The following is a 23,144-nucleotide window of genomic DNA, read 5'->3' as shown; positions in this document are numbered from 1 at the left end:
ATTACGCCCGAAAACATTTTTGCTGCATGCATTGAAATTTGATAAATAGGGCTAACGAATTGTGGCAAAACATTCTCTAAGCAGCTTTGTGCGAGCGATTTGCATGCAAAATGCAAAGTAAGTGGCGAACCTTTGGACCTAACATCAAAATTAAATTAGAAAACATAAACATGCACTTTGGTGCCTTTTAACAATATTTAACTTTGCTTGAATTATGTTTGTGGCTTTTTAATAGTTAAATTTATTAGATTTTTTTTTTGTTATTGTGCTATTTTTACACAGTTTACGTCTGTGAAATCTGTGGGATGTATTTTTTCTTATTCCGACTTGCAAACACGCAAATTCCAGAAGTCATAAATTTAAAGCTTTGCTCGAAAAAAGTAGACAACTTTTTTTTTGTTTTTTCAGTTGCTACGTGCAGTTTTTCCGTTTTGGCTTCGTGACTTTTCCACATGCGTCGTCCCGTTTGCATATGGAAGAGGAAAAGCATATAGAACTGGAAATGGAGCCGACTCCTTGGGCTGGCAGCGGCTACTGGCTCCTGGCTCCGGCAATTGCCGCATATTTAGCCGCATGTTTTTGAAAACTCTATTTAATTTTTTGGGGTGGCACGTTGTGATTTTTTCTTTGCTTTATGCCTCACGTTTTGCTGCACTTCAGCTTGGTCCATGTGTTTGCCAACGATTCGCATTTTCAACTGGTTTTTCAGCTTGGCTGCCTTGGTTGTTGTTCGCTTGCGTGTCAGCTGGTGGGGTAGACTATTGGGGGTACGTCCAAACGATTTTCAGCATTTAATTTAAGTTACAGCGCAAGCTGCTGAGATTTATTACTGACCCTTAACAAGACTCCAAAGCCAGCCAAGCAGTCAGAGCTGCCTATACATTCTGTTATTCTTTTGTTTCTTTCATTTTACCTCTCTTTTCTCTTTTTTTGGTCCCCAAACTGAGCAGCGACACAGTAGACAATATGAGCGCCAGGGTCCTTTATTTTACCATTGAAAATTACACGGTTGCAATGCTGCAGAGTAAAGCGTTGCAATGAAAGGAAATACTTCTACACGGCGTCGAAAGCTGAACGCAGTGCGCAACGACAAATTAAGCTGCATTTTATGTGAATTGATTCTTTTAAGTAATTTTAAAACTATCTCCGTGCTTTTATATTATTGCGATTTAGCTTTTGGTAACGGTAGTGTATACAATAAAAATAAAAGCTTATGAAAGACTTTTGACTTTTGATGGCATTGATCTTAATTTATTATTAAGATTTATATTTAAGGATTTAAATATATTAATCATTTCTTAGTAACATATGTTTGAAAGTAACATTTAAGAGAGTCCAAATTTTTTTTCAAGTACTTAAAGTCAACAAAATTATTATTTTTCTTTTAGTTTTTTTGTTATGGAATATTAGACTTTTTGTTATATTTTTTATTATCAATTTGTTATTCATTGTTTTACTACAATGCGTATAAAATATGTTTATAAATCCAGTTTTTTTCGAACCACTTCTCATTCAATTCAGCAAACATGAATGCCCTTTTCTCAACTAACGCACCCTTGACCAAATTTGTTTGCAAGCTACCCCCAAAATAAAAAACGTAGTCCTTCTGAATAGTACAGCACTTTTGGGTGAAGCGATAGCCTGAGAGTTCCGTTCAATAAATTAAACCTAAACAATTCATTTGGTTGGAAATGGAAGGCGTGTGTGGTGCCTGGCAACATGGCCGCATATTGCTGCCACATGCCACAGTACGTAGCCCGTATATTTGCCAAGAGAGAACTTGCAACGCAGGACGTTGGCAGGACCAATCGAGCGCCTGAGGCAATAAAGCAGAAAGCGACTTCTTAGTTTGCCTGCAGCTCAACCGGAAACCACATAAATGGGGAAATGATAAAAATGCTTGCAAACATGTTGTCAAAGCGTTTGCGATAAATTGCAATGGCATTCAGATACTCCTTGCCCCGCCCACACCTCTTCACATGTGCAGGGCACTACTGCATTGAGACAATAAAATAATAATAAAACAAGTAAGAGGTTCTAGTCGGGAGCTCCCGAATAGGGGATACCCTGAACCCTCTTATTCCAACACCAAATAAATTAATAAAAAAAGTTCCCTTGGCAGGGCTCGAATTTGCAACTGACCGCATTACTTACTGTCGACTCTACTCAACAGCCACACCAGCAAAAAAAAAAAATAATAATACTTTCCCCGGTAGGGCTCGAAATTGGTTGGCAATAAAAGTTGGGTTATTAACTTGATTTATAGCTCTGGGGTGGTAGCGGGGAGGTGGCGATAGGTATGAAATGAAAGATACTTGAAATATCTATAATATTCTAGAAGCAACATATCATGTTTGGTGGCTCTAGCTCTTATTATTTACCCAATTTGCTAGAAAAAAAAACAGGACGTCGATATCGATTTTTATCGATTGCTTGGAAACGGAGTAAGTTATCAATTATCGGAAACAAACTCGATCTGCGCGGGAACTAGGAGCATCTATATCTAAAATTTCAAGTCTCTAGCTCTTATAGGTTCTGAGATCCTTTGGCTCATACATACGGACGGACGGACGGGCGGACGGACGGACAGACAGACGGACATGGCTAGATCGACTCGGCTATTGATGCTGATCAAGAATATATATACTTTATGGGGTCGGAGATGCTTCCTTCTGCGTGTTACATACATTTGGATTTTGCACAAATACAATATACCCTTATACCCTTATACAATATACCTTTAATGGGTTCAGGGTATAAAAAAATAGAACAAAATGGAGCGCTGAACAGGACAATGATGAGGAGCTGTGAGCACTGGGCTAGCCCAGCACCCGACTGTTCAATATATATATATTCAATATATATACACACAAATGCATGCATATATTAACATCGTTTCCATAGAAAAATGGAGGCCAGACACATGAAGCCCTCTCCGCGCATTTAATGAAATTGTTTTACACTCAATTGAGTTGGCCAACTATAAAAGAAATGCAAACAAAAACAAAACGAAATAAAAAAAAGGACAGCCAACTAAATGGGAATCAACATAACAACAGACCCTTTGCTTTCATGTGCGAGACAGCAAACCGAATTTAGTCAGAACATAATCTATTTTAATACAAAATGCTCGCGTTGATACGCCGCACTTGACAGTGGGAAACAATGCAGGGAATTTGCTTCAAAAATTGCCCCGAAGGAGGGATTCACACTTTAATGTGTAGAGAATATATATATGTGAATTGCTAAAGAACATACAAGGTTTCTGTATTTACAAATATTGTCTAATCTTTCGAGCTCTTAACAAAAATGTTGTATTATATATACAGATTAAGATTTTGCTTCAAGCCATAATTGCCATAATTGTAAAAATCAAAGCCTTTGTAATGAAGTTAATGATCTAGGTGTCATTCTTGATTATAAATTACGTATAATATAAATTAACAGCGAATCATTCTTCTTTGAAGTTTACTATAGTTTCTTACTGTACGCTGTCTCTTTGATGAACCCGTATATTATCAGAATATACATATTTTGAAGATATAATATTGATTCAAATTTTGATTAATTAAAAGCAAAAATTGACAATGCACGGCTTAGCTTACGCACACGCTGAAATTTTGCTGTCGACACTTCCGTCCTACAGTATTCAGGTAGTGCCAATCAGTGTTTTAGTTTAGCTTTCTACTTTCTTTACCCAGATGCGTGTCCTGATCTTAAAATTAGCTACCCACGACACGCTGCAAGCCCCACGATGAGCTTTGACTTTACCGATTATGTTGGGCGAGATGAAAGGTGGAGAGGTAGGTCACAGCGACGGGCAGGGTTATAAGCTGTTTCTACAACATTTGCTTATCTGCATGTGACTCGCTCGTGTGTGTGTGTGTGGCTAAATCTGTGTCTGGTTATGTGTAAGTATCTGTATCGCAGGATCCGTAATGCAGTAATAATCATTTGTTCGTTAGCGGAATTGCTGGGTTGACCTTGTTGTAACGTTTACAGAAATTGGTAAGATTATTTTGAATTGACTTCTCGCCCATCAAAAAGGCACACACACTGGCACAACCCAACTGGATGTTGGCCTTGTTTTGCAATGAAGTTATAAAGCGAAAATTGCTTGTCATATGCATTGCATTGGACAGGGGCGACGGCTGTGGCCGTTGGTATAAAAATTATAAACTTTTCGAAGGGGGCAAATTGAATTTGAGTGGCATTTTCTGTTGCGATAAATGTGCACAATGCGAACAGCTCGGTCGATTTTTCGAATTGTACCCGTCTCTTTTGACAAAGGTCAACGCAAATAAATCAAATATTTAGACGACATTCGGTTTATTCAAATTGAAAAGCTACTGAGTCGCTGAGGCTTTCTGTGATGTCAAAATCCTAGAAAGGAGCAGACAGACGGATAAATATCTATGGCGTCGATTGCATTACGCATACGACATGTTGCCAATAAAAATGTTTAGGGCGCCCCAAATGAGAAGTCATAAAGAGGCTCGGGCCACAATAGCATTTGGCTTGGCAGCTAACAACTGGGACTCGGGTAGCATTAAAAGCTAAACATGAGTTAGGTTGCAAATAGGTTGCAGAAAAAAAAAAATGTTTTTGAATTGAATGATTGCAATAACAGATATCAGACTTCTAAGGCATTGCTTACAAAGCTTTTACATTCCAATCTGATGCCTCGGCGGTGCATTGAACCCATTGTGAATAGGAGATGTGTCACATTATCATCTTTATTAAGCATACGTTTGATTCGGGGGGCCTTTCAGCCTGCTATTAGCAAAGACAAACGGCATTGTCAGCAAATTAAGCAAATATTTGGAAGTTTGCCTCAAAAGATTAGAAGATACTTAGATTTAAATTTGTTTTGAAATAAATTCAAAATAATTTAAAAAAAACAATATTAATTTGTCAATTAGCTCAATTAGAACAATTTTTTGAAATTAATTTACTTTTCCTAATATATTCTTAAAATCTTTAAATAAATTATGGCTCATGTGAATATAGTGCGAACCTGATAGATATTTTGAGTTCTATAGAAAACGTTGAAAATAACATATTATTTATTTGCATAATTATTTCATTTCATATGTAGTTTTCGAAGTCGAAGTTGGATTCCTTGCATCTTGACTTTTTCAATTATGAAAATAATAATTCTTCATTATTTATGAATGAAAATGCAAATAACAAATAAAGCTGATTTTTATTATTTATTTAAATACAATCTAATAAGTTGTTGGTTAATATTAAATAATTAAACAAAATGCCAAGGTCTTGACTAAAATAGTTATTAAATAATAATAGCCCTATTCTTACTTTCCGAACAAAACCTACCGTATATTATAAGGGAAATCACACAAAGTATCTGAAAATTGAAACTCAATGAAAGCGACTTATTGAAGATGAGCATTTTCGATTGCGTTTAGAGCTGAATAAGCCGCTTAAGCTTGCGGAAATATATGTTAGTGATGGGAGTCTTGCATCTACACGAAATCCCTATTGATTTTCTGTGCCTCCGCATTTATGGCGCAACTGCGTGGCACTTGAGCAAATGTGACATGCCTCGTTTTAATTGCAGGGACTCTTAACTGGCCAGGCTCAAACATCGAAACATTCACGATTAAATGCCAGACTTTTAATTAAACAGATTAAGGGGTCATAAAAGCGGCATTGCCAGATGGCCTCAAGTCGATTATGAGCTGATACTAAACTGAACATAAAATGTTTGGGCTACAGCTAAGGATGTGAGAAGGCGTTGTAGTGTTCGTTAAGCATATTCCCAAAGCTTGGCAGGAATTCAGGACACAGCAGCTGAAGACGACGATGCCAAATAATCATGGCTGCATCCTGTATTTGCATCTTTTATTGCGTCGCCACAATAATACAAATATATAGTTATAAAGAAATAAAAAATAAGGTGCGTCAATTGAAATGTTGAATGCAATTCTGCAGCTGGCGTCAATCTGTTACTCGCCAAGGCAAAAAGGAAATTCAGGACTCGAATGCATATCGAGCAGCAGCAAGAGCAGTGAATCGATGTGCACAACATGTTGAAATGCTGAGAAATGCCTTAAATCACGTTATGAATGAGCAAATCTTAAGCCGCGTACGTGTACATAGGACACAACACAGGATACATGAGAGAGCCTGCAGAAAACGTAACCAAGACGGACGAAAATTGAAAACGAAATGCGATGCCATTGCTGCTCGTTGTTGTTGCTTGGGTTTGTTGCCTGGATTTTGCCTCGGGTTTTTGATATTTAACAAGACTATTTATTTTATTTTGTTATGCGCGGCAAACAGCTTGTGTAAAGGATTTAACCAACTGTTCGGTGGATGTTTGTGTGTGTGTGTGTGTGAGGGTGTTTGTCAAGAGCTGGTGCTGGCCCAGCCAAAAATAAACGTATACATTTATATATATATATATATATATATATATATATATATATATATATATATACATATTTATACAAGTAAGAGGTTCTAGTCGGGACCTCCCGAATAGGGAATACCCTGAAGCCTCTTCTTCCAATATCAAAGGCATATATATATTCTATTTTAGAAGCTATATGTCAAGTTTGGTGACTCTAGCTCGTATTATTTACCAAAACCGCCCAAAAAACAGGATATCGATATAGATTTTTATCGATTACTTGGAAACGGAGTAAGTTATCGATTATCGGAAACAAACTCGATCTGCGCGGGAACTAGGAGCACCTACATCTAAAATTTCAAGTCTCTAGCTCTTATAGGTTCTGAGATCCTTGCGTTCATACATACGGACGGACGGACGGACGAACGGACGGACGGACGGACGGACGGACGGACAGACTCGGCTATTTATGCTGATCAAGAATATATATACTTTATGGGGTCGGAGATGCTTCCTTCTGCCTTTTACATACATTTGGCTTTCGCACAAATACAATATACCCTTATACCCATTTTTAATGGGTTCAGGGTATAAAAAGGGGCCGCACAAAATGAAATACAGAAATTCCAGCAACAACAAAAGGCGCCGCCAATATTAAATTCAAGCCGCACTTGCACTTGTTAACAGGCGCCAGGCAAAGTGTTTGCACACATTATAACAGTGTCCCACACATACAGTGGGGCAAGATAACCATAGCCCTAGCGCTGACTAGAATCCCATGGATGGCCACTTTAGAACAAAGGCATAAAAAAACACAAAAAAAAAGGCGCTTAGAATACTTAAATATTACGAAAGTGGGATTTGATATGCAACAGCAGCAGTAAAAGGCACAAAACTGAGGAGCAGAGAAACAAAAGCTGGGTTTATGACAGTGTTTAAAAAAACTTGAGGAAAAACATTGATATTAGGGCAATAATAATAAAGAACTAAAAATCATAATACAATAAAACCAAAACAACGAAAACTGACTGTGAATTTCAAGTAATAATTGTTAACATGATTAAAGTATATCTAAAATTGAGCTAAATGAAATGAATTGATATGCTAACTAGACTGTCTTAAGCTATGGGAGGGCCTTCTTTTGCCGACAACCCCATTTCGAAAGCAATTTGTGCCTAATTAACATAGCAACTGCAACACAATTGGAACAGAAAATTAAATGCAATTTGTAGCATGCAATATGTTCTACACTATAATATAATTAATATCAGCTCAAAGTAGACCCATCGACCGAGTCAGTGGGGAGAAACGGCAACAGCTAGCGCCATGACAGACAGTCATTAAATTCTGCACAAGTCCACAATAAATAAGCAATAAAATATTAAAATTTTGCAAACGTGCGTTTGAATACAAGTTTTACACACTCATTAAAACTGGATAAAGAATTAGGCATACTATAACATACTTTCCTTTTGTTTGCACTCATGATTAATATGTTAAGAGTTAATATGTAGTCAGAGTCTGTTCGAGTTATCGTAGTCCGGCGCATAAATCAATCAAACAACAGAAATCGCAAAAGGTAAAAAGAAAAGTTGCAGGAATGATTATATAGAATATGCTAGGCTATTTACTAGTCGATCATAGCTCAAACAAACATTCTTGACTATTTTTTTCGCCGTTACGATTATTATTCCTTCCTCAGCATTATGAGCAGCAGGATCACACAACTCAAAGGAGATGCAGCTGCTTCTGTTGCTGCTGATGTTCTGCTCTGCTGCTCTGTTGCTGCTGCTGGCAGTAGGATATATAAGCTCGCACCTGTTTGCCACAGCTTGGTGTGGCTATACCCACGGTAATTGTGCCAGATGGAAAGCACGTCAAAGTGACGAATGAGTCGGTTTAAAGCACTTTGCCGTAAATCCGCTTGACTTACGAGGCAGTTACAGATGTTGAGTACAGCATAGTTTATTATTTATGTGTTTATTGTTGAGTTAAGTACATCTTAAAGTATATCTTAAAAATGGGTTTAATTCAGTCAGTGTGTGCGCTTAAAATATGTGCTTGACTAGTTTATTGTTACATCATATTAAAAGCAATTCAATTTATTAATGAATTTAAGTGGTAAACGAAAGTGTTCTATGTATAAATAATAATAATTTGCCAGTAAATAAATTAGACCTATAAATTATTACAAAGCAAAGCCACTTTCGGCTTCATTCAGCATCATCATCCCAGCATTCGGTTGACTTCGCTTTAAACCGTATAATCCCTTTTTCAAGGAGTCAGAATTAGTCTACATACTAACATAATGTAAACATAAATTCAATAAAATTATAATAATTTTCTTAAATTTTGTACTTTATTTTATTTTGAAGTTGATGTTTTTGTATAAATATTTTCATGCTGGTTTGGCGACCTTTCCATTTAGGTCCCTGGACCTCGGGCCTGCTGCATACGTTTTAGAAAATATTTTCTACATAACAAAATGTTTCCAGGCCTTTAAGATTTGTAGAAAACATCTCAAGAGACCAAAAAGCAACGCGGTAAAAGCAACAGAAAATTGACCGCTTACAGCAATGTTTGACCACATAACAAGACACCAAGTGCAACAACAATAACATACATAAACAGACACGTGGCATTAACTCATTGGAAAATTACTTTGGTTAACACCAGAAGTGTTGCTGCTGCAGCACGTCGCAAGGTGTTTCAAGCAAACCGAAGACCATATCAAAAGCTGTTGAAGCAACCAGAACTTGCATAAACATAAGTGTACACCAAAAAGCTGACAGAATATCAGAAAAAAACCAAAGGAAAAACCATGAAATTAATTATTATTTTTGTAGTTTTTTTTTTTTTTTTTTTTTTTTTTGTTGCAAAAATGTGGAATTAGGAAATGTGTGAAAACGGATGGACATAAAAAAGTTTGGTGAAGTGTGTACGACTGATGCATGCGGAAATTGTGCTAGACTTGCCAAGAGTTTATTGTATAAATTTTGCACAAGCTAGGGTGTCTGGGTGTGTGTGTTAGCTTGCATTTGGCTTTGTCTGCTGACGATGGCACCCAAAAGGGATCAACGGGGCCAACGCAGCTGGTGGCTACCGCCTTCCGGCAAACTCATGCATTTTTCAGCAGCAAAACCAGCAGCAGCAATAGCAACAGCAGCAGTGGCAACAAAGTAGCTGCAACAACAAGTAGCTGTAACAACATTGTGCAAAGGCAATGTCAGTGACAACAGCTTTACAGTTAATTGCAAGCAACGTGGCACACATTTACCACGAGGCATCGCCCAACACGAACCACCCACAGCCACCATCTACCATAAGCGACACAAAAGTTTTCTCATTCTAATTTGCATAATTGATGGCTTACTGATGGATTTGTCGTTCGATGGCAGACCAGCCAGAGCTCGAATTGGTATATATTGCCAAAGATCAATTATAATAATCTTTGTTCAACACATCTGCGCTCAAAGAAAAGCTATTAATTTGCATAGATATACCAGATGCAGCTGCTCATTAACATAGCTAATGCCAGGACACTCAGACGTATCTGTGCTCAAGTCTACATCCCAATCTGGTAAATTTGAATTTGCCATATATCAGCATGAGTTGTTCGACAGCTCTTAAGTGACAGGATCTTAATGAAGTTTGACAGTTTTGCATTGTTGTTGTTAATCGATAGCTGTGGCTGGGTCGCCTGCGCCAGCTGTTCATATGCTGTTAATTATAACAAGGCCTATTTAATTAAGTTTCAAACGTGCGTAATAATTAACTTGTTGCCACGTGGCAGGCGGTCAACGAGTCTGACGCCAACGATTGTAGCCAGATTTCAGAATTCAGATTTCAGTTGAATGAACGCCTGATAAAAAGTTTTTATATTAAAAGCTGTGCTACATGAGAAGCAATTTAAATATCTTAAACCTTAATTTTGATATTCAGTTAATAATAACAAAATTATAATTTCAGTAGAAAACAATATACTATTTTTAATGTGCTGGTGGGCAGCTTTAAGAATTCATTGTAGTCCTTAAACCTAAACTAGCAAAAAAAAAAAAGAAAGTGAAATGAAATGAACAGCATCAAAGCGATTACTTTATTTACTCCAGAGTTCCTTGCTCGCATAAAAAAGAAAATTAAATTCCCTTATTTTAGTTTGTTGGGCTCCGTAAATTGTAAATGTATATTCAATGTTGTAACTGAAATCGATTTTTACGCTTCCTTTTAAATTTTGTTTTTTTCTTCAATTAAATTAAATCTGTTCGCTCGCTACAAATATATTCGATATGTGAGGCCATTAATCATGATCAATTCTTTCGATGCCATGAATTTTAAATTGCCGAACAATCAAAAGATACATATATGGTTTTTAACTATATGACCTCAGCAGGAACGTTTGACGTTATTTTTGTGCTGGCGAATAAAATGTTATATTTCGCGTAATTTAAGACCAAGGGCTGTGAAAATGAAATTTAAAGTGTACACGGAACCACAGGGGGTGGCTTACGGCTAAAAAAAAGGGCTGTCAAAAGGAAATCTGCACATATTGGTCATTAATAAAAGAATTTTTTCCCCTATTTTGTATCGATATACGCATTATGCAATACAAAAGGCAAATATTGATAAACAAAAAAATGAATACGGCTTACAGTTTATTGGAGAAAAAAGAACATGCCATACAAACATGAAAATAAATATGGCAAGAAAAAATACTGTGTGAAAAGGCAACCATAAAATCCTTACAAATGTGAAACGTTAGAGATGGCAGCGTGAGCTGCTCGTGAAAAATGTTTAAAAATCAAGTACACAAAACAAATGAAAAAATAATTTAATTGCATTTATAGATAAAATAAATAATGTTCACACTTATATTAAATATTTAACATATTTATGAAACTTCCAGAGATTAGACTCTGTAGGAATTAGTTAAAATACATTTGTTGCACAATTTGATTTTAGCTGAAAAAAATTAAAAATATATTCTTAAATTTCAATATATATTATTTGATATATCATTTTTTTTTTATTATATGCATTTATCGTAACTCATGAGTTATGCATCTGCCCGCCATTTAGGTAGTTACAGCTCAATGTAATATGTGTGTCGAGCTCTCTCCATCAATTTATCTCGTTTTCCAGCACTCTATATCTCGGTCATCTCTCTCTCTCTCGCTCTCAAGCCCCCTATCTGGGAGCGTTAACGTGTGCGCGATTGCGAGTCAATTGTGTCGTTATTTATCAGTCAGCATAAATGCCGCTTTATACCGTGTGTGCGTATGTGTGTGTGTTCTCATGATGGTCTGACTGTCAGTGTGTCCGTCTGGCCGTCCGTCCGCCTGTCTCTCTGTCTGCCAATGGCAGAAACAATAACAACAATAGCAGCCATTACCCTGCCATTGGCATATTTCTCTTTCACAATTTTTGTATTTCGTGCTTTTAGGCGCAGCCCTTTGTGCAGGTGTAATAATAATATAACCACAATAAATAAAATAATTCCGCGAATATTGTTTGTTAGCCACAGTTGCACTCCCTAAAGCAAGGTTTTCGATCACCACACACCCCCATCCCACTGGCAATTATTTGTTTTGTTCTTTTTTTAAAAGCACAGTAATTGCCGCCATTCTCTGTTGTTCATTAAATGCATTGTATGAAATGATTTTTGCACACTACAGACAATTTTCCATGTGGCTTTGTGGTAGCACTTTACAGCCATGTTGTTGATTACTTTCATATGGTGTCAAGTGCAATTCGCTTAAAGCAGGAACAGGAGCAAAAATGAAGCATAAATTAGAGAAGTATATGAAAGCTACCACATGCCAATAGGCGACTAAATTACTGAATAGTTCTTTTAAATGTTGTATTTAAAAAATTAAAGCCCAAAATTATATTTTAGAGGCTATTAAGTAAAGCAAATTATATTTGAAGACCTTGCACTTACAAGCATAATAAATTGTTGGTAATAAATACTAAGCATCTGTTCATTTACTTGAAGAGACGGCAAAGAATATTAAATGCCAAAATTAAATAATATTAAATGCAGCTAATACAACTTCAACAACAATTGACAAATTGCGTTTTAGTTAATTAAAATCACTTTAAATTGTAATATCTAATTGGAAGTAATCATAGGCCCACATATTTTAAGCATTTTTAACCACAAAACACTCGTTAAGAGCACTTTGTACTTATTCAGGAGCCACGCAGTACAGAGGTTTTCCTTTTGTTTTTGCAATTATCAAATATGCAATACTAATATAATACAAAAGTAATTAACACATTATCTGTTAATCAATGGTTGCATATTAGTTTCACTTATTTTCATAGAATATCCATTTACCTGCTATAATAACTCGAATAGTATTGAATGTGCGGCAACTCGTTTCATGCCATTCAACTTGTGCACTGTAAATGTAATTAAAGCTACTGGGGCGAATAAGTGATGTGGCATGAAATTTATATACATAACTCATACGTCATGTCTGCCAGCATGGAAAGAGATGCATTTGCCTGTCTTTCACACACAGCAGAAATGTGTGAGTATGTGTGTGTGTGTGTGTGTGTGGACATGAGGCGTAGGGCGTGTGAAATGTGTAGCTATGTCAGCTGTAGCTTAATGATTTTTACGCTGCTCTTGCACTTAAGTTGCAGTCTTCTCATACTCTTTTTCGGTTGCACTGGCCGTTAATGGCAAACAGCGGTGCCAACATCTGTCCCATATAAACACACTTATACACACACATACACACAGATATACACGCTCAGACAGTTGCGCTCATTTGTCTGGCGGGCAACAAATTCCAAGTCATTAGTCGTTGTCCTGTTTGTCGTCTGGGGCGTTGTGTTGCATCATGAAAAAAGCATCGCGACTAAATTACAACGGCTGCAAAAAGCATTATTTACATATATGATATTAGAGCAACAGCCCTGAAACTATTCTCTGGTTAGTTTACAATTTAAAATCTAAAATGTTCCCAGCTCGAAATTATGTCAAGACCGCGTGTCTTGTTATTAGAAAATGTTGGGCTAGAGGATATCTATCTATCTAAAGAGTGAAGTATATGCTACCTGTATAATATGCTATTTAATTTTTATTAAAATTTCGTCTAATAATCCCGTGATCCGTATGGACATAAAACATTGCAAGTCACGGCTCTGGCTTAAATAAATATTATTTACACAAAACAGCAATCAACACAAATTTTACGATTTTGTGGAGAAAATGTATTTAAAACCCGCCCTCGCCTATCAACTTTTGCTTGGCATTGTCCAGGCAATTCCTGTGTTGCTTGTGAGCGGGTGCTACAACAGCAGTGGCATTTTAAACATATTTCATAAGCCAAAAGCTACGAAAAAATGTTCCGTACTGACTGATGTGTGTGAGAATACGTGCATGTGTGGGTGTGTTTGTATGAATATGTCCTGACGAAAGCCGCTTGTCAACAGCTGTAGGCGGCTGCCATCGCCAGTATTCATATCCAAGCCGTCATCGTCGGCTGCCATTGATCATCAGTGTCGTCTGCCTTGCTCCTCTTTTCCCTTGTAAGGCTCTGAAATCTGCTGCTGAATCCACAGCGTATTGTTGTCAAGGTACATTTTATAAAATTCAGACACTACGCGTCTTTGAAACTGAGCGGCATACGTAAAATTACAATTAAAATGGGTGGCATAAATTAATATTTGTTAGCTTAAGAAATTTAATAACAGCAGCGGACGACTGCCATTGCAGGTACATAATATTCGGGGCATGCAAGAATAAAAATAAAAGCTTATAAAATTTCATATAACAAAATTAATGACAGCCATTGTTCTCTTATTAAAATTAAAAGTACATCAAAATGTTCGTTTCCATGCAGAACAGGCTCCTGCTAATGGTTAAAAAAAGGTTTGAAAATAATTTTAATTTTTATTAAAAAGTGAGAAGGAAATTTACGCAAATTTTAAAATTTTTTTATTGTCGCTGTTATCTATTTAAATCGTATACAATATATAATTTATTTTTTATACCCTGAACCCATTATTAGTGCAAAATCCAAATGTATGTAACAGGCAGAAGGAAGCATCTCCGACCCCATTAAGTATATATATTCTTGATCAGCACCAATAGCCGAGTCGATCTAGCCATACCCGTCCGTCCGTCCGTCCGGCCGTCCGTTAGATGTAGGGGCTCCTCGCTCCCGCGCAGATCGAGTTTGTTTCCGATAATCGATAACTTACTCCGTTTCCAAGCAATCGCTAAAAATCGATATCGATATCCTGGTTTTTGGGCAATGTTGGTAAATAATAAGAGCTAGAGTCACCAAACTTTACAGATAGCTTCTAAAATAGAATATATATATGCATTTGATGTTGGAAGAAGAGGGTTCAGGGTATCCCCTAGTCAGGAGCTCCCGACTAGAACCTGTTACTTGTTTATCTTTTACTTTAATAAAATTAATTACAATTGCTTCGTTAACTTATATGATTTTTAAAGCTCAGCAAAATTTCAGCATTGCTGTTTGTAATAAACTCCTAAGCAAACTCGGGCATCCTTTAATTAAATTTTGGCCCTTTTTGCTGTTTGTCTAACCTTCCAATGGTAGTCATAATAAAGCAACTTGCATCACATTTTTGTCCGACGGAAGTGCGCGAAGTTTTCGCAGCATCGACCCTTTTTACCTTGGGTCAACATGTGTATGCGTGCTTGTGTGTGTGTGTGTGTGCGGTATGTGTGGGCGAATATTTACATATGATGTGTTATCAAAAAAGAGAAACCATTTTGGTATGGGGAAAAAAAACAACACTCGCTCGCGACGACCTGGCTAAACTTTGTATGCAAAGCAGTCAGAGCCAGCCGCAGAATATTTTGTTTTCTTTGTTGTTAGGCGGCATGCCCCAAAGTTGTTCTCAACTGCTGTGTTGCAGGAACGCATACTGTGATTATTTTTGTTCTTCAAAATTTTGTTGAATATGCAAATTGCATATAAGCGATTGCTGCGCACATGATTCCAGCAAAACCAATTTGGCAATTTTTAAAATGTTTATGGGCACAACTTTTCCCGGCAATTTCCTTTTTTTTGTTTATATTTTTGAAAAATTAATAATTTTTCTTAACATTTTTAAAAGCTTTATTTTATTTCAACTTTGACTCTGCATAATAAACGATACCATACTTGCCAAAGACACACACAGATACACAATGCGAACACACACACACACGCCACAGCATTCTATTCTGTCTGATGTGATTCTTTGATTTATACTCATTATCTTTTCAAGCATCCCAGAAAATACCCTTTGGCCTGTACATGATAAGTAGAGGAACTTTTGAAGGAAAGAAGCCAAATCATTTTCAATATACTTCTCCTTTTTTTTAAAAATTGGTTAAGTTTTGCCAGAGTCCGATTACTTTGCAGCCTAGTCAAGCATTTATGAGGATCTGCGTGATTTTCTGTTTTGTTTATAAGCAAGTGATTATCTATTTCACCAAGTATTTCAATTTATAAGCACAATATTTGTCAAGCTTCTGCACATAAAGAAGTTCCCTCAGGTAACTATATGAACGAACCTTCTTTATCTGTCTGAGAGCATTTGTGATTCAGTTCGTCTCATAGCCACTCGAGTTGGTACTTTCCTATAAAGTTGCCTCATGAATTATTCATGAATAACGCGTACAGAGCAAATGGGAAAGTGGAAAAATCTTTCAAAGATTGCAAAGCATTGTGTTTATGTAGCATAAAAGGCCAATTCCACTTGCCTGCTTATGCTATGTGTATAAGTATGAAAAATAGATTAAATAGCGAAAAGTTTTAAAAGCCGATTAGCATACAATGGCAGGCCAAGAAGAAGAGAACAGGAAAGTAAATTACGCAGATAATTGCCAAGTATTGCGAAAGTCAGTGTTAGATATAACATGAAAATGGCTATTTACAGACATTCCGCAGCCAAAAGTGATATCCAAAATGAGATCAATCGGCAGTTGGGCCTTTATAAATAACCCTGCACTTTACGCCAGGCATGTGAAGGCGCATAACTTTTAGCAGCGTCCATTTGCAATACGCGGCCACAAAATTTATGAGCTTTACGGGCCATTATCGCTTTAATAATTTAGTTGGCTCTGTATAAAGAGCAAAACAAACCCACCCAAATGGCGCATAGAGCAAAGAGCACAAGTATAAATGGCAAGAAACGCACACACAGGCACACATAAAATAAATGAAAAAGAATTCATAAAGAAAATTGCAGGCAAATTGCGCTGAAATGCCAGCAGCGAGTGGCTGCGAAGGGCTGCACTTTAGTGTGGTGCAAATGAGCCTCAATACAATTTAAATAAAAATAAACAACATTTTATAATTTGCAAGATCTGTTTTAAATACGCTTATGCACACTTCGCATAATCAAGTGCTCGCAAGTCCCTCCAAAAGCAGTCTGTAGCAGCAGGGGCCAAAGGATATGCGTACAGGATATTGACAAGCTGTTGGCGCAGCCTTGAAATTTGTATTGCTACATGCAAATATTTTTCCAGGAAATTTTTATTTTTATTTTTCCGTCTTGTTTTATATATTTTAATTAATTCTCCGGAGTCTCGGGCAAGCCGATGACTCAGGTGTGCATAAGCACGAACAAACAGCAATGAAAAAGGATAACAGACGTCTGGGCATGGACGGACTAAAAATTGTAAAAAAGGCCACGTTAATTAAAAATTTGCGTCGCCCGTTTTAAAGAGATAAGCAGTTTTCTCGGCCTTGAAAAATTAAAAGCATTTTTTATAACAGACTTGAGGCACTCACATTCAGTACTATTTTCCTTAATTATACCCTTGTAGAGGGTATAATATATTTTTTCTTGAAATGTGTAACGCATAGAAGTAACACATAAAGTTTTTATATTCTAGGCCATCATCAACAGTCGAGTTGATAAAGCAATGACCTGTCAGTTTCTATGCGAACTAGTCTCTGCTATCAGTAAATTTTTCGGATCGGACCACTGTGTCATATAGCTACCATAGGAACTATCGATCGAAAGTTAATTTCTTCCATAAACAACTTTTTTGTTTATCAATTTATCTTGACACAAACGAGGCATTAAAATATTTCACTGCACTCCGTATATATCTGCAAAGCTTGTCAACATCGGAGTACTATGTACCTCAGCTCACTTAGGAACGATCGGTCAAAAGTATGCAAACTATTCCCTTTTCCATGATATTTTAATTAAACTCAGCATTTATGAGCTTGCTTGAAAAAAGAAATGTCCACAAGCGCATTAAATCTTCGGCGTGCTGAAGATATATTTATTTCCTCGTTTAACTAAATTTTATTTTTTTGTATACCCTGCATAAAAAATGTAATTAGGCGTGTAACAAAACTGTGCAACGCTTGTTACAATCAATTAAAATATAGTTTAAAGCAGTACCACAAATCATGTACAGCTATTCCTTTGTCAATTTGTCTGTCTAAGTTGTCTCAAAGAATAACAAATAAAGCTTGTATATTCCTATATAGAATTCATATCCAGTTGACTTAAACCTATATATTTCTATGATATGTTTCGTGCTCTCTACTGTTTTTGTTTGAGTTTTGGCTGCCATTTATATGGGTAAGCTCTAGAAATTAATTAAACATTTGCTCTGGCAAGGTCATGGGGAAAATTGTTTTCTTTAGCGCTGGCTTAAAAGGAAAATCAACAGCTTTACAATGCAAGTAGTGCAAAATGTAAAAACGTAATTTAAAATAACAGTGAAATACTTTCCAGCTAGCCAGCAACGATTTTGTTGCACGCTTTTAATCAAGTTTAAGCAAACGCTGCGCATAAAATTAAACAATTAAGCAAATAGTTCTTGAAACAGTTTTCATTGAGAACTGCCAATTAAAAGCAGAATAAAAGCTGCCTGAACATTTTCCTTAAATTTATTTTTATAAGCTTGCAGCAATTATTTAATAAGAGTTTATACAAAAGTCGTTTAACTCTCCAAATAGCTCATTGGCTGGCAATAAGCCTAGAAACATTTAATTTAAGATGAATCCCCATTAAATCAGCTTAAATCATTTTTATTGCTTGGGCCAGAAGCGTTAAGCGAATCAATTCTAGGGCATACATGAAGTATCCAAACTGCCTGCCACGCCCACATGTTGTCAATGTTTTCATAGGACACAAAAAACGAGCAAAAAGGAACAGCAAAAATAGGGTAGACTGATATGCTAGAGGCCATAAATATAGCGCTGTGGCCGTGCGTGTTGGTGTATTTTTAATACAACAATTAAATGCAAATACCAAGCGCAACAAGCACAAATGAAACTTCGTTATGCACCACGCCTCCCACCCGACCAATATCCTGGCAAATGTTGAAGGATGCCCGCCACAGTAGCTGCAGTACGTACAAGAACAACAATTCCCCAATTGAGCAGGCCATCAACAACTTTTTTCCTGACTGCTAGCGCAAATATTTTTGAAACAGGCAGAGAATAAAAAAAAAACAGCAACCGCCTGACTGAATATATGGACTATGGCCACACCCCAAGACCAGCAAAGCAATTGGCAGAGCACAAAAAATGTATATATATATATATATCTTTATACACGAAGAAAAAAAGAAAGGTTGTATAATCTGTGGGGCAGGGCATGATGTGTTTGGGGTCTGGGTACTTCATGTGGTAAAGTAACAAATTGCCTTACGCAGGGAACAAGCACGAATTTCTCTTTAATTTAATTTCAATTATTTAAGTGAAAGCATATTTTTAATGCGCTTTATTGCCAATTTTCGTTTAACAAAGAAAACTTCAACGTTAAATATCAGTTTACCAGTTGACCGTCAGATTATACATACACATACATATTTTCTTTTCTTTCTTTTTAGCTGTGGTGCTCACTGGAGATGAGCAAGTGATGTGCATGCAAATGGGTGAAAGTACCTACAGAAGTAAATAGTTACTATTTTTTATAAGAGTAAAGCGATATTGCATTTAAAACTTTACTAAATATGAACGAACTTTTATTAGTTTAATACAAAAATACGGTTTTTAACACGTTTTTAGAAACAGAAAAAAAAACAAGTCTTTGGAAGAACTCTTTTTGTTGGAAATATTCATATTTTAATGAAAGACCCCTAATATTTATATACTTATTTAGAAGCTGCAAGTTAAATATGGTGCTCCAGAACTTAAAAATAAAGAGATTTGGTCAAAAATTAGAATTTAGATATTGATGTGTATTGATTGTTTGCAATGGACCCACGTTCGATTTTTCATGTCTCGATTGATGAGTTCATATATATGAACGGACAGACAGACGTACATGGTTAAATGGACTCGGCTATTAAGGCTGATCAAGAATATACTAATGTTATGGGGTCGGAGATCTTTCCTTCTGCCTGTTCTGTTTGATAAATTTGCAGAAAAACATCATACACTCCTTAACCATTTTACATGGGGTCAGCCTAAACAAATAATATAGCTTTAAAAATAAATCACTTCTACTCCTCATATTTAAAATACATTCTAAGACCTTTAACACCATATTTTTTTTGTTAATCAACGTGTGAAAATAAGCTAAATTTTACAAAAAATTTAAATTAAAAAAGTAATAATCGCTGTTGATCCTCATACCTCTTACACACATATATTTATTTTTGTTAAACTCCCAATGCTGGCTACAGTTAAACAAATACAACTTTTGTGCTCATCGCTAGCCGTCAGTCACTGTCAGTGGAAATCGCAGCTTTTGTGCCCATCGCTAACTGACAGGCATATTCCGCTCCTCTCCTTCCATTATTTTTTTTTTGCTTCTACTTTGCCAAATTGCGGTCAACGCAAACAGAAATATGCTTTTTATGCTACCCTAGCTCCCCTTTCAGCAAGCTTTGTAAAATGCTTGTTCAATGTTTAAAAAAGTATACTTATGGCAAATATTCGCTGGGAAAATTTCACTTTATTATTGGGTTGTTCCGCAAAACGTAGATACTTTTTAATTATTTTTACTTGTTTTCCAAACTGCAATTAGTTGCACCCGCCGCTAACCCCTCGCCTATTTTCTGCGGCTGCATTCAAAAGCATTTCTAAATTGCCTATGTTTCGTTTGATATTTCTGATTTATATGACCGCATTTTCTGCATTCGGGTAATAATTTGGTCATGCGGCATGTTCCAATTTACAATTGTGTGAATTGCTTGGATTTGGCACAATTCGATAAACGTTGCCACTTGGGCTTTTATTTTATTTTGGGTTTCTTTTATTTTTGTGAAATGTGAACGTGACCACGGAACTGTTATAGAGTGGTGCAAAGCAATTCGATTATTGTTCAAGTAACTGGAATTGAAATGGGCAATGTTTTTCGAGTTCTGACAGCATTGCGTATTGGCTGAAGGAATAACTTGCGATAAGAGAAGGGAAAGTAAATTAAACTTACTTTTAAATTATAAATTGCGAAAAGAGTGAAGCAATAAAAGTTGTAATCTATGCTTTATACTATTGATTACCTTGTCCATACTGTCCTTTATGTAGGTACATATATTAATTCGTATTTTTGTAATTTACTTTTCCTTCTCTTTATTCCTCGATATGTATCACATACAATTTATATTGAGTGTAAAGTCTGCCTCATATTTGTCAACTCTGTCATGCTTCCATTTCCTTATAATACACATTCATTCTTGCATAAATACGTTCGAAGTCGAACTGTTGAAGTGCACAGGAGTCGACCGTACAATACCCTGTGACGAAATCATAACAGGCTGCAATATTATATCAATATCAAGTCCAACATAAGCCCTGTTACATTGTCAACTTATTCGAGTTATTCGATTTGAGCGAAACTATCACAATCAGCTGGAAAGATGCGAACATAAATATATGGACTTAGGTGTGACAGCATGTGAGAACAAAATGACTTGGTTGTACATGAATATATTTGCTGCGGTCTACAAAACATTTGGCACAGCCTTATGAAAACCATCTTAATTAATTTTTGTGACTGCGGGGTATTTAAACCTCAAGTATGGCTACAAGTAAACTTTTTGGAATGAGAAGTGCTGCCATTGCATATTTAATTCATTTCCCATCAATTTCATTTCCTTTACATCTTTTTAAGTGACAGTTTGCGTAAATGTTAAATTTAATCAACAGAAGTCAACAGAAGTTTCACATTCGCCCCAAGCTGTGAACATTGCTTGTAGCTAATTAAATTGAGCCGAACAGTAAATAGTATTTATAATTTAACATAAAATATAATTACATGGTTTATTTATAAAATAAAGTGCTTGACTCGAACTACGGGGATTTACTATTCGATATCATCTTCCTTAACCAGCTTCGCATTGGGATTGGTCAGCAGCAGTTGCTCGTTGTGCTGATTCACATTGTAGTAGAAGAAATATAGTTTGCTATACTCAAAGGTGGATATCATAATGGCACAAGCGGGCGCAACCTTGAACAGCCGCGGACCGTAGCCGGCAAAGAGTCCGCGCAACCCAAAGACGCGATAGATGCCCGCCAGGCGGCTGTAGGTGGATTGCTTGTTCAGCTCCTTGGCGGGTGAATCCGTGAAGATGACGCGTTCGCCAAACTCGATCTGCTCGTGGGTCTTGACCACATCGAAGGGGCAGGTGACCAGTGCCGCCACCGAGCCGGCCAGCACCCCGGCAACAAAACTATAGCCAAAGGAGGGCTCCTCGTTGCGCTTGCTAAAACAGACCTTGAGGTACTCATAGATGGGCCAATATATGCCCGAGAAGGGTACATCTCGCAGGATGGTGGGCGGCAGTCCGCGCCACAAGCCACTGATGCCCTGGATCGCTATGACATTGCGGACAAATTGCAGCACCTGGGCGTAGCTGAGCCGCTGTGATTGCATCTTGGTGCGCACCAGTTCAATGGGACTGACAAAGGTGACGGCGCAGATGCGTGCCGTCACGCCGGACAGCATGGGCACCACAAGGGGCAGGTTCTGGTGCTGGCCGATCAGGGGTTTCATAGGCGGCGCAAAGTGCCGCTGGTAGATGGTTATGTACCTGGCCTTGAATTGCTCGTAAGCAACGAAGTAGACAACGGTTGAGGGCAGCGCCGATACAAGCGTGGGACCCAAGCCCGACCACAGGGCGCTAATACCCTCATGGCGACTGATCTTGATAAGGGCATCCAATGTGCTCCGAAAATGTGGCTTGAAAGTTCCGCCCACTGTGGAATGCGAATGGGCACCGCAGCTAAACAAATGATCCATCAGGCCGTTGCAGTAGAGAAAGCACTTGTTTGACTGTGACTGCTGGGATTGCATTCGGGTCTTGATCACGTCCAGTGGCGTCATGAAGCAGGCGGTGATCATGGCCCCCGTGCAAGCGGAGGCCACCTGCTGCAACGGGCGTATTTGGAAGCGTGGATCGTTGAGCATCTTTTTGGGTCGAGGTTTCTTGTTGTCGTCCCCGCTGTCCGAGTTATAGCTGTCCCTGGCGCCCTGTAGTAGCTTTTCGATGACGGCAGCTTCTTCCTTCGACATGGCGTCGGCGTCGGCGCTTCCGGCTTTGTTGCTGTTACTGCTGTTGCTTGACAGTGAAGCCGGAAATCGAATCGGAAATCAAATCGAGTTGTTTATACAAATTCAACATTGAACAAATGCTAAGGTCAGTTAAACTTACAGCGTGACAGCGTTGCCAGATGGCTAAGTTTGGGCAATGACAGCTAGCATATACTGGATGGCAACGCCATGCAGGAATTTCGCAGCACGCCGATAGGACAGCAGATGCTTATACCCTTGCAGCGGGTATATTGATTTTGTCAGCAAAATGTGTAATTTATTGAAAGAC

At 37.4% G+C, this 23,144-nt stretch overlaps 1 protein-coding gene across 2 annotated transcripts; it reads right to left on the bottom strand.

Moving 5' to 3' along the window:
• Nucleotides 1-21,540: 21,540 nt before the first annotated feature.
• On the bottom strand, nucleotides 21,541-23,144 carry LOC115761729 (solute carrier family 25 member 40). Of its 2 annotated transcripts, none has more exons than XM_030703612.1 (2): nucleotides 22,977-23,144; nucleotides 21,541-22,883 (listed from the first exon to the last, which is right to left on the bottom strand). In XM_030703612.1, the coding sequence occupies exon 2, from the start codon at nucleotides 22,835-22,837 to the stop codon at nucleotides 21,629-21,631; it is 1,209 nt and encodes a 402-aa protein (XP_030559472.1). In that variant the 5' UTR covers nucleotides 22,838-22,883; nucleotides 22,977-23,144; the 3' UTR covers nucleotides 21,541-21,628. The 2 variants fall into 2 exon arrangements, with proteins under 2 accessions (XP_030559472.1, XP_030559473.1); XM_030703613.1 differs by having other exon boundaries at nucleotides 21,541-22,877.

Source organism: Drosophila novamexicana, unplaced genomic scaffold (genome assembly GCF_003285875.2).
Source record: "Drosophila novamexicana strain 15010-1031.04,08,12 unplaced genomic scaffold, DnovRS2.1 tig00000485-arrow-pilon, whole genome shotgun sequence".
NCBI classification, from domain to species: Eukaryota; Metazoa; Arthropoda; class Insecta; order Diptera; family Drosophilidae; genus Drosophila; species Drosophila novamexicana.
This window is presented reverse-complemented; position numbering and strand designations above follow the sequence as displayed.

Excerpts from the sequence above, each read along its gene's own strand:
- LOC115761729 (XM_030703612.1), bottom strand. The coding sequence starts at position 22,837 with ATGTCGAAGGAAGAAGCTGCCGTCATCGAAAAGCTACTACAGGGCGCC.